The 12,261-nt window shown below is 44.4% G+C and overlaps 1 protein-coding gene across 2 annotated transcripts in view; it reads right to left on the bottom strand.

Moving 5' to 3' along the window:
• Positions 1–12,261, bottom strand: part of LOC137521109 (dimethylaniline monooxygenase [N-oxide-forming] 2-like) — an 88,932-nt gene that overhangs the window by 6,242 nt on the left and 70,429 nt on the right. For both annotated transcript variants that reach the window (XM_068239913.1, XM_068239914.1), the window contains exons 7-8: positions 4,694–5,049; positions 4,414–4,486 (exon numbers count right to left, since the gene is read on the bottom strand). In XM_068239913.1, coding sequence (XP_068096014.1) covers positions 4,414–4,486; positions 4,694–5,049 — 429 coding nt within the window. The remainder of the gene's footprint in view (positions 1–4,413; positions 4,487–4,693; positions 5,050–12,261) is intronic.

Below are 12,261 nucleotides of genomic sequence, written 5' to 3'. Positions count from 1 at the left end.
TGCCTGTCTATTTGGAGGACATTGGACACTCTGCCACATATACCTGTGTGTGCTAAAACCAGGCTGTATTTCATCTCTTTTTCCCGCAGGCGGACTGTTTCCATTGCCAACTTCTTTCCACTTATGGGGTACCCCGCAAACATCTGGATGCGTATGGTGTGAAGTGTGTCAGTATGGTGTGGATGTTGGCTCGGTTTTAACTGACAACAGCGCTGTTGCTTTTATAGCTCTGTGTGCATTTCTCTAGTTAGCCCTGCAATATGTATTATTAATAAGTCAATAAAGTTTTTCTATCTTTGCATACACCGTTGAGTCCCAAGGAACCCTTTGTTAATTTGATTTGTGTTTACAAATAAGGTTCAGGACCACTGCCCAACTTGGCAAAGGTGATGCTTATTCAATTCACTTATGTCCCTGCAATTTTTTCCTCTTACCCTTTTCCCTGTTAGCTTGATTAAGACACTACCAATGCCAGAAAGATCAGTAGAACTGCCAAGCAACTGGTATTGTTTAAAAGCAAATAAGATATGGCAGCCTCCATATAGCCCATGCTTCAGGTTCTCTTTAATTGTATACAATGCCAGTTGCTTGGCAATCTTGCTGATCTTCTGCCGCTAATACTTTTAGTCATAGACCCTGACCAAGCATGCAGATCAGATGTTTTCCACAAAAATCTAACAAGATTAGCTGCAAGGATACACCATAGAAAATACGGGATATCAACCTCATCTAAAATACGACCCTCTCACCTTTAAGAATACCTGCATCGGACAACACACTATTGGGGAGTACAGGGCTTAAACATATTTAAAATGTTATTATAAAAACAACCAAATGGTAACAATTGACAAGTTTAAGCGGATCCGAGATGAAAAACTAACTATAACAAGTAACTTGTCTATATATCTTATGTAAAGTCCAGGCTCAATAGAAGATGGTGGCTGTGTGTTGTAAGCGGTGTAGCGTGGCCGGCGGGAGGACTACAGGTCTAAGCAGTGGCTGTCACGGTCAACCTCTACCTCAGTAGAAATGGGTATATAAAAATCTCTACAAGAAGGCTAAGTGCTAAGTCAATACTATACAGCAGAGTCCCAGTTATCCAGAACTCAACTAACCAGAAGTCTCAAGCAACCAGAACAAATCACCAACAGTATTCACAGTGGTGAAGGCCAACATTTTAGTCTTTTTGTAGGCTCTGCTGTGCTTAAAGGATACATCAGAGCTGTATGAAAAAAAAATCCACTTACCTGGGGCTTCCTCCAGCCCCTGCCTGCCGTCCTGTGCCCTTGTCGCAGCTCCGCTCACCGCTGGTGGCCTGGGGTCCCCTCCGGTGCAGGATGTCGTGCACTGGAGGGGATGATGCGCCTGCGTGAGTGGCTCTCAGTCACACTGACATCATCCGGACTGTACTGCGCAGGCGCAGTAGTTCTGCACCTGCGCCGTACTGTACAGTCCGGATGACGTCAGCGCTACCAGTGAGCCGCACGCTGGAGTGCAGGAGAAGCTGACCCGGAAGCCGACCTGGTGAGGTCGGCTCCTCCAACAGAGGGGACCGGGAGCCACCGGAGCTGCGGTGAGGGCACAGGACGGATGCAGAGGGCTGGAAGAAGCCCCAGGTAAGTGGATTTTTTTATTTTTAAAGTGCTCGGACCTAATGTTAGGAATAGTGCGGTTACCTCTACAGCGGGAAGCGATGCGGCCGCCACTTCCGCGTCTGACACAACCGCGGCTGCTGCCGCGTCTTCTCAGGCATCTCGCGCAGTCTCTGGCAGAACAGGTCTTTCAGCGCCACATCAGCTCAGGTCAGCACGCTCGCGCACGGAGCATCAGGACCTTTATGCGTTTAGGAGGCGGGTCAGCTGACATCAGATCGCTGTATCTCACTGCTGATTGGTTGAGCTGCTTTGGGGGATTTCACACTAGACTAGGAGATTTATATTGTATTGAATATTTGTTGTGACTCTTTTCCTGTTCTTGACTCTCCTTCTGCCTAACGATTCTGTATTTCTGCCAATCTAATCTGTTGCCGACCTCGCCTATCTGACCACTCTCCCTCTAGTGGTCCCCTGCCACTAGGGGCCACTACTCTTCCACTAGTGGGCCCTTTCCACTGAGGGCTACTACTCTCTAGTGCTACTGAGTAGTGCACCAAATCACTTGTATTACACATTTAAATAAAGTATACTGACTATTGTGCAGAAAGAGCTGATCACTACTGATCATTACACCTTCCCTTTAAAGACTGGATTACATGACCCTCAAAGGTTAATATACTTTCTATTACTGTATTCTAACCAGGGCCGGGCCGAGGCATAGGCTGGAGAGGCTCCAGCCTCAGGGCGCAGTGTAGGAGGGGGCGCAGAATTCATTCAGCTGTCATTCCTAATTGTGTTTGAAGCAGAAAGAAATAAGAAAAGGGGACACATGACAGTGACTGCAAGCCAGATAACTACATATTAAGGTGTTGGGGAGGTTGTGGGCCCTGTGGCGCCTCTTAGTGTAATAGCAGTGTGTGACAGCTGGGGTGGCAGGGATGGAGGGGAGCACTTTGGTGTCTCAGCCTTGGGTGCTGGAGGACCTTGTCCCGCCTCTGATTCTAACATTTAATATAGAGTTGATGGTATGTATGCAGAGTCGGTGATTGTACTTTATTAACTAGGCCTAGTTTTAACATTCAGTCTCAAGCAACCAGATAGCACACTTATCTGGCATCAGCCAATCCATTACATATGCTATGTAAAATAATGTGGAAGTTGTCATAATAATGTTTTTTCATGGATTTATCATGTATTATTGCAGTGAACTTGGGCAACATATTTTGCTTGACGATTCAGTCTAGATTGTTATTCTGATATATTGCAGGCCCAAGTTCAATGCAATAATAAATAATAAATCCATGAAAACACATTATTATTATTATGCATATTTATTGATGTCACTCACTACCTGTCCCTCAGAGGAGCTCACAATCTAGTCTTTACCATAATTACTTGACCCAGAAATCAGAAATGGATTAAGATGTAATGGGACCCTAAGCCAATATGGGCAGCATATTTTGCTTGACGATTCCTTTAAACAGCCACAAACATAACAGAGAATTGGGTTTCATAAGCACAGTGCCTTTCATCACTATTTTAAATTCCATAAGAAAGACTTTAATCCCACTGAATAGATTTTGGGGGATGAGAAGGCCAGTGGAACATGTAAGCTTATCAGAAGTCAGAAACCTATTGGATACCAAAAAAGGAGCTTTTGTCTGAGGAAGTCTCCAATGTTTTATCCGTGTAGAATCTTTGATTTGCCACTAGATGGTGCAATCAGATTTTACATTTCTCTAAAGCGTTTGCATTTGGTTCCCCAACCCTGTCCTCAACAGGGGCGTAGCAATAGGGGTTGCAGAGGTAGCGACCGCATCGGGGCCCTTGGGCCAGAGGGGCCCCAAAGGGACCTCCCTCAACTACAGTATTAGCTCTCTATTGGTCCTGTGCTCATAATAATCACTTCTATAGATACTTTGGATAGTAGTAATCATTAGCAAACTTTTCCCCATCCCTTTCTTGTACCTCTGACACTGTAGTTGCCATTGGCAGGTTTTGGTGCACAGTATGAATTGTTATGTATAGAGTGCTTGGGGGGCCCCATTGTAAAACTTGCATTAGGGCCCACATCTCCTTAGCTACGCCACTGGTCCTCAAGGCCCACCAACAGACTCCTATTACTATTTTGTGGAAATCCATAGGAGGTAGTTAAAGAGTTCTGCCCCACCTGTGATACAGACTTCCACTGTCCCAAGGTTAAATAGTATTCATTCAACCCCAATTGCAGTACCTGCTGCAAACTACAGTGGAACACTTCCTGCTCATCCTCCCAACTCCCCTCTCCATAGAAGATAATGGGTTGCTCGGCAGAGAGCTGAATACTTCATTTATACACAGAGTGAGGATAAAGATATTTAAGGATAAAAATAATTTATCCCATGTGTGTACGTAACTTAAGAGTCGGAGTCCCAGGAAATGACTGTACCGTTAAAATGTTTGTTGTGGCTGCTTCATTATACCAAGAGTTATGTGTGTGTTCATTTCACAAAAGGGGATAAGTTAATTTTTATGCTTTTCTTTGCTGCTTTGTTTGATATGCACTCAGTTCTAAACTGTAGTAGTGGCTGAATAGTATACTTGTTAAGAGCTCTGCCTTTGACATGGGGGACCAGGGTTGGAATCCTGGTAAAGGTCAGTTCCTATTCAGTAAAGAGTGCTTGGGCAAGATTCCCTGACATTGCAGGGTGGGCTCTGGAGCCTTTAGTGGCTGCAGCTCTTGAACGCTTTGAGTCTGACAGGAGAAAAGCGTTGTACAAATAATAGGTTTATTATTTCAGGGTTAGCCAAAAATCACATAACATGTTCTATACCTTACCATTTCTGTCTCTGTCTTTTATTTTTCAGCATCTCTTCTCTAATCCCTGTTTCATCTGGAAGTTTGTGTAAGCCTGAAAAATGATACTTTGTAAGTAATATTAAGGAATGCATACATGCAACAGAGGCACAAGGTAAAATGCATTTTTGGGGGGGAGCGCCTCTGATGTCCTATAGCCAGTATTTGCCACATTAAACATGGGCGTGTATGTCGGCATCCTAATTTGACATTTTGAGAGCGAACTGAGGGTAATAACAAGTGGCACAGATGAGTCCCTTACCTTTAAATAGTCTGATGGCCCATCGGTTTTGCATTTCAGTTGTCACATTGATTGGTCCAAGTGGTTTAACAAATCCAATGAATGCAATGGTGGGATTCTTGATATGCACTGGCACAATCTTTTTATATAGAGATCCTTCTGTCTCATCTTTCTTAAAGACCGATTCATCCAAAAAAGGGAAACTATAGTCATATCCAGTAGAAAGTATAACAACGTCAAGATTGTCAACTACAGAACCATCTGCAAAATGGGCGGCTGATTCAGTGAATTTGGTCACTCCAGGCTTAATGATGATTGAACCTGAAAGAACACGGCTTGGAAGTTCTTCGTTCACCAAGGGTTCCTTCCATTTAATTCTATGGAAAAAAAACCATGTAATTATTACATTTCTAATCATGCAAGAAAACTAACAAAATGAATATTTTAATTTTGATATTGTTTTAACTACTGTGTCGGTTCTCTTCCTGGTGTGATTCCCCGCTTTCTGTTTTGATAGGATATAACTGCTTCCGGGCCTCGCTAATTGAAATCTACGCCTTGTTTGGAACTGTTTGGATCTTGTTATTCCTGCCAGGGCGTAGATTTCAATCATATCCGCCACACGCTCCTGATGCTACCACCGTTCACGCTGCTCTCCCGTTACTGTAGCGCCCTCGCACTTCCATCCCTATGATGGCAGAGCTCCCTGAGCCTGTCGGCAGCCTATTTCATTGGCTCCTGGCCCCATGATCACTGTGAGCCAATCACCTGACTGGCTGAGGGAGCTCTGTCATCATAGAGATGGCAGTGCAAGGGCATACCTCCCAACTTTTTGAGATGAGAAAGAGGGACACTTAAGCCACGCCCCGTCACATCCGTAGTCACGCATACCATGAAGATTTCATAAGGAAAATATGTTTTATAATTCAAATCACACTGGTCCTTTCTATCCTGGGTCATTTTCCTTCATATTAACATTTTAAAATGAGTAATATATCAGTTCAAAGGATGGGAATACAGTTTAGAGTCAAACATTTTTTTAGTAGAGAAATATATATCTTTACATTGAAAGAGGGACAAAGTCCTGAAAGAGGGACAAATGAGGAGGAAAGAGGGACAGAGGGCCAGGGCTCCCAAAGAGGGACTGTCCCTCCAAAAGAGGGACAGTTGGGAGCTATGCAAGGGGCTACAGTGACAGGGAAGCAGCGTAAACGGTGGTAGCGGCTGATCAGTGCGGCATGATATCAGTAAGCCCCTTAAGAGAGCAGAGACTGCTGGTACAGAAGTGGTTAATGACACCTGACGTGAGAGGGATATGGAGGCTGCCATATTTATGTAAAGGGAACCTGAAGTGAGAGGGACATGGAGGCTGACATATTTTCTTTTATACAATATCAGTTGCCTGGCTGTCCTGTTTATCCTCTGCTTCTAACACTTTCAGCCACATACCCTGAATAAGCATGCAGATTACATACTCTGACTGAAGTCTAACTGGATTCACTGCATGCTTGTTTCATGTGTGTGTGATTAAAGGACTTACGAGGTGAATTTCATAAAATAAGTTAATTACCTCATTGCAAAAGCAGACCTCAGGGCAGACGAACAGCACCTTCCTTGTCATTATCAGGTGCTTTATGAGCCTAATCCAGTCTTCATTACAGGTCTCGACCCTCCCCAGGGTCGCCTTATGAGAATCGCCGCTTTAAAAATTATCTCCTGCACAGCTCTCATAGCCAGAGCTGCGCAGGATTACAGCCCCGCTCATAACCGCCCTCTCTCCGTGCGATCTATTATACGTCATGTGGGCGTGGGTTAAAAAAAATCCCCATTCAGCCTATATTTATTGGTTTGGGTAAAAGTTATAGCGTTTACAAACTGTGGTGCCAAAAGTGAATTTTCCCATTTTGTAGCATCTCTGACTTTTCTGACCACCTGTCATGTTTCATGAGGGGCTAGAATTCCAGGATAGCATAAATACCCCCCAAATGACCCCATTTTGGAAAGAAGACATCCCAAAGTATTCACTGAGAGGCATAGTGAGTTCATAGAAGATATTATTTTTTGTCACAAGTTAGCGGAAAATGACAGTTTGTGACAAGGAAAAAAAGAAAAAAAAGTTTCCATTTCTGCTAACTTGTGACAAAAAAAAATGAAATCTGCCACGGACTCACCATGCCCCTCTCTGAATACCTTAAAGTGTCTACTTTCCAAAATGGGGTCATTTGTGGGGTGTGTTTACTGTCCTCGCATTTTGGGGGGTGCTAATTTGTAAGCACCCCTGTAAAGCCTAAAGGTGCTCATTGGACTTTGGGCCCCTTAGCGCAGTTAGGTTGCAAAAAAGTGCCACACATGTGGTATTGCCGTACTCAAGAGAAGTAGTATAATGTGTTTTGGGGTGTATTTTTACACATACCCATGCTGGGTGGGAGAAATATCTCTGTAAATGACAATTATTTGATTTTTTTTACACACAATTGTCCATTTACAGAGATATTTCTCCCACTCAGCATGGGTATGTGTAAAAATACACCCCAAAACACATTATACTACGTCTCCTGAGTACGGCGATACCACGTGTGGCACTTTTTTGCACCCTAACTGCGCTAAGGGGCCCAAAGTTCAATGAGTACCTTTAGGCTTTCACAGGTCGTTTTTGTTTCAAGACTACTCCTCACGGTTTAGGGCCCCTAAAATGCCAGGGCAGTATAGGAACCCCAATAATGACCCCATTTTAGAAAGAAGACATCCCAAGGTATTCCATTAGGAGTATGGGGAGTTCATAGAAGATTTTATTTTTTGTCACAAGTTAGCGGAAATTGATTTTAATTGTTGTTTTTTTTCACAAAGTGTCATTTTCCGCTAACTTGTGACAAAAAATAAAAGCTTCTATGAACTCACCATACTCTTAACGGAATACCTTTGGGTGTCTTCTTTCTAGAATGGGGTCATTTGTGGGGTTCCTATACTGCCCTGGCATTTTAGGGGCCCTAAACCGTGAGGAGTAGTCTTGAAACCAAATGTGGCAAAATGACCTGTGAAATCCTAAAGGTACTCATTGGACTTTGGGCCCCTTAGCGCACTTAGGGTGTAAAAAATGCCACACATGTGGTACCGCCGTACTCAGGAGAAGTAGTAAAATGTGTTTTGGGGTGTATTTTTACACATACCCATGCTGGGTGGGAGAAATATCTCTGTAAATGACAATGGTTTGATTTTTTTTACACACAATTGTCCATTTACAGAGAGATTTCTCCCACCCAGCATGGGTATGTGTAAAAGTACACCCCAAAACACATTATACTACTTCTCCTGAGTACGGCGATACCACATGTGTGACACTTTTTTGCAGCCTAGGTGCGCTAAGGGGCCCAATGTCCTATTCACAGGTCATTTTCAGGCATTTGTTTTGTAGACTACTCCTCACGGTTTAGGGCCCTTAAAATGCCAGGGCAGTATAGGAACCCCACAAGTGACCCCATTTTAGAAAGAAGACACCCCAAGGTATTCCGTTAGGTGTATGGCAAGTTCATAGAAGATTTTATTTTTTGTCACAAGTTAGTGAAAAATGACAATTTGTGGAAAAAAAACAATAAAAATCAATTTCCGCTAACTTTTGACAAAAAATAAAATCTTCTATGAACTCGTCATACACCTAACAGAATACCTTGGGGTGTCTTTTTTCTAAAATGGGGTCACTTGTGGGGTTCTTATACCGCCCTGGCATTTTACGGGCCCAAAACCGTGAATAGTCTGGAAACCAAATGTCTCAAAATGACTGTTCAGGGGTATAAGCATCTGCAAATTTTGATGACAGGTGGTCTATGAGGGGGCGAATTTTGTGCATAAGCAGGGTGGCCTTTTAGATGACAGGTTGTATTGGGCCTGATCTGATGGATAGGAGTGCTAGGGGGGTGACAGGAGGTGATTGATGGGTGTTTCAGGGGGTGGTTAGAGGGGAAAATAGATGCAATCAATGCACTGGGGAGGTGATCGGAAGGGGGTCTGAGGGGGGTCTGAGGGTTTGGCCGAGTGATCAGGAGCCCACACCAGGAAAATTAGGGCCTGATCTGATGGGTAGGTGTGCTAGGGGGTGACAGGAGGTGATTGATGGGTGTCTCAAGGTGTGATTAGAGGGGGGAATAGATGCAAGCAATGCACTGGCGAGGTGATCAGGGCTGGGGTCTGAGGGCGTTCTGAGGGTGTGGGCGGGTGATTGAGTGCCCTAGGGGCAGATAGGGGTCTAATCTGATGGGTAGCAGTGACAGGGGGTGATTGATGGGTAATTAGTGGGTGGGGGTAGGGTCTGGGAGGGGGGTCTGGGGAGAATCTGAGGGGTGGGGGGGTGATCAGGAGGGAGCAGGGGGCAGTTTAGGGAATAAAAAAAATAGTGTTGACAGATAGTGACAGGGAGTGATTAATGGGTGATTAGGGGGGTGATTGGGTGCCAACAGGGGTCTGGGGGGTGGGCAGGGGGGGGGGGTCTGAGGGGTGCTGTGGGTGATCAGGGGGCAGGGGGGGGGGGATCAGTGTGATTGGGTGCAGACTAGTGTGGCTGCAGCCTGTCCTGGTGGTCCCTCAGGCACTGGGACCACCAGGGCAGGAGGCAGCCTGTATAATAGGCTATTATACGCTTTGCATGCGGATATGTGTATTCCTCCGCTCGCCGGTGCTGCTAAGTGGCCAGCGAGCTGGAGGTTAAATCCCCGCCCATCGATCCACGGATGACGCGATAGCTCCGCCCATGCTCGTACAAGGACCGCCGCCTCTTGTACATGCAGCGGTCCTTACGGGATCCACTTTCCGGCCGCCCCTGTGCAGTGGGCGTTCGTTAAGTGTTTAAGACACTACCAATGCCAGAAAGATCAGTAGAACTGCCAAGCAACTGGTATTGTTTAAAAGCAAAAAAAATATGGCAGCCTCCATATAGCCCATGCTTCAGGTTCTCTTTAATTTTATACAATGCCAGTTGCTTGGCAATCCTGCTGATCTTCTGCCTCTAATACTTTTAGGCTGCTTTCACAGTGGGACGTTTAAGTCCCACGTTACAGCAGTTACATAGTAACGCATAGTAACATAGTAACGCAGCACGTTTAAACAAAGTGCTGCATGCTGTACGTTATACTGGGCTAAGCCACGTTAGACTGTTTGCACATGCTCAGTAATGTTGGAGGAGGAGGTCTCCCCTCCTCCTCCGCGGCCAGCCACATGGCTAATTAATATTCACTGCACTGTGGAGACTCGTGGTGGGACTGTAGTGTTGTCCGGATCATGAACGAATCGTTCATTTGATCCGGATCTTTTTTGTGAATCTAATTATCCGGATCATCACAATGAAAGATTCGGTTCACAGTGGATGTCTGTCTGGAAGAAACAGGAACATACAGAATATACAGTGCAGGGAAAGTCCTGTCCTGTTAGTCATTTCACCCAGTTTGCTTCCCTAGTAAAATGATTCAAATTATTCGGTTCAAAGATCCGGATGTTTTCAACGATCCGATTTAAATGATCCAAATCCTTAAAAAGATCCGGACTTCCTATCACTAACCTGGAGTGGCTGCTTTGAGAGCTGCATAACGCAGCTCAATCTGACGTCCAACTTCAACACCACCATACCTTGCGTTAGGGGCACGTTATGCGACCATAACGTCCCCTAAAACGCAACGTCTTGGTGGGAAAGTAGCCTTAGTCATAGACCCTGACCAAGCATGCAGATCAGATGTTTTCCACAAAAATCTAACAAGATTAGCTGCAAGGATACACCATAGAAAATACGGGATATCAACCTCATCTAAAATACGCTCCTCTCACCTTTAAGAATACCTGCAACGGACAACACACTATTGGGGAGTACAGGGCTTAAACATATTTAAAATGTTATTATAAAAAAAACAAATGGTAACAATTGACAAGGTTAAGCAATAAAACAATCATACCCCTTTAACCACTTAAAGAGAGTCTGAAGCGAGAATAAATCTCGCTTCAGACCTCATAGATAGCAGGGGCATATGTGCCCCTGCTAAAACGCCGCTATCCCGCGGCTTAACGGGGGTCCCTTCACCCCCAAATCCACTCCGTACAGCCGGGGAGCGCATCCGCATTGGGGCAGGGCTAACCGCCGCAGCCCTGCTCACACACGCGTCTGTCAGACGCTTACCTCCGCCTCTCCCCCGCCCCTCTCAGTCTTCCTTCACTGAGAGGGGCGGGGGAGAGGCGGCAATGCGCGTCTGATAGACTTGCTGAGAGGCAGGGCTGCAGCCGTTAGCCCTGCCTCCAGGAAGAGAAAATTTACGACCAAGTTGACAACCAAGTTTTGCGGGGTTGGGTTTGGGGGTGAAGGGACCCCCGTTTAGCCACGGGATAGCGGCGTCTTAGCAGGGGCACACATGCCCCTGCTAACTATGAGCTCTGAAGCGAGATTTATTCTCGCTTCAGAGTCTCTTTAAGCTCTCAGTCGTTTTTACTTTATGCATCCGAGCAATGTTCACCTCCCATTCATTAGCCTATAACTTTATCACTACTTATCACAATGAACTGATTTATATCTTGTTTTTTCCGCCACCAATTAGGCTTTCTTTGGGGGGTACATTTAGCTAAGAGCTACCTTACTGTAAATGCATTTTAACAGTAAGAATAAGAAAAAAAATGAAAGAATTCATTGTCAGTTTTCGGCCATTATAGTTTTAAAATAATACATGCATCCATAATTAAAACCCACGTATTGTATTTGCCCATTTGTCACGGTTATTTCACCGTTTAAATTATGTCCCAATCACAATGTATTGCGACAATATTTTATTTGGAAATAAAAGAGCATTTTTTCCGTTTTGCATCCATCACTATTTACAAGCTTATAAAAAAAAAAACAATAGAGAGAAATATTTCATCTTTACATAGATATTTAAAAAGTTTGGACCCTTAGGTAAATATTTATGTGTTTTTTGTTTTTTTTAATTAAACATTTTATGTGGGTATTTTTGGGAGGGTGGGATATAAATAGTGTTTTATTTGGGGAAATATTTGTGTATTGTAATGTTTTTTTACTTTTAGATGTAGTTTTGCTTTTTGGCCACAAGATGGCAATCTTGAGTTTGTTTACATGACGTCACTCTAAGCGTACAATGTACGCTTAGAGGGACATAGCGTCAGAAAAAGCGTAGCTTCCAAGAGAAGCTGTCACTTTTTCAGCGGGGGAGAGGAATCAGTGATCGGGCACAATAGCCCGATTCATTGATTCCTGGGCTAACGAATCCGCGGCCGGGAGTGCGCGTGCACGCGCGCGATCGGCCGCGGGAGCGCGCATATCCTCCTTGATGTTTTTATACGTCAAGGAGGACAAAGTGGTTAAAAACAAAATGATAGCAGCATGAGCCTTGTTACTGAACCAGTTCTTCGCTGGAGTGCACTCCTATTCCAAACTGAATATAGCAATCTTCGGGCTCAATTTAAATCTGTTGCTGACCAATGACATGCTGTCCTGATGTGTTTTTTTTTTTTTACAGGACACAGTTCCAATATGCACCTAAGTATTAGCTGTTTATTGGTCCTGTTCTGGTAATAATCACTTTTATAGATGCTTTGAATAGTAACAA

Source organism: Hyperolius riggenbachi, chromosome 6 (assembly GCF_040937935.1).
Source record: "Hyperolius riggenbachi isolate aHypRig1 chromosome 6, aHypRig1.pri, whole genome shotgun sequence".
Taxonomy (NCBI): domain Eukaryota; kingdom Metazoa; phylum Chordata; class Amphibia; order Anura; family Hyperoliidae; genus Hyperolius; species Hyperolius riggenbachi.
The sequence above is the reverse complement of the archived record's forward strand: the minus strand, read 5'-3'. Positions and strand labels throughout refer to the sequence as shown.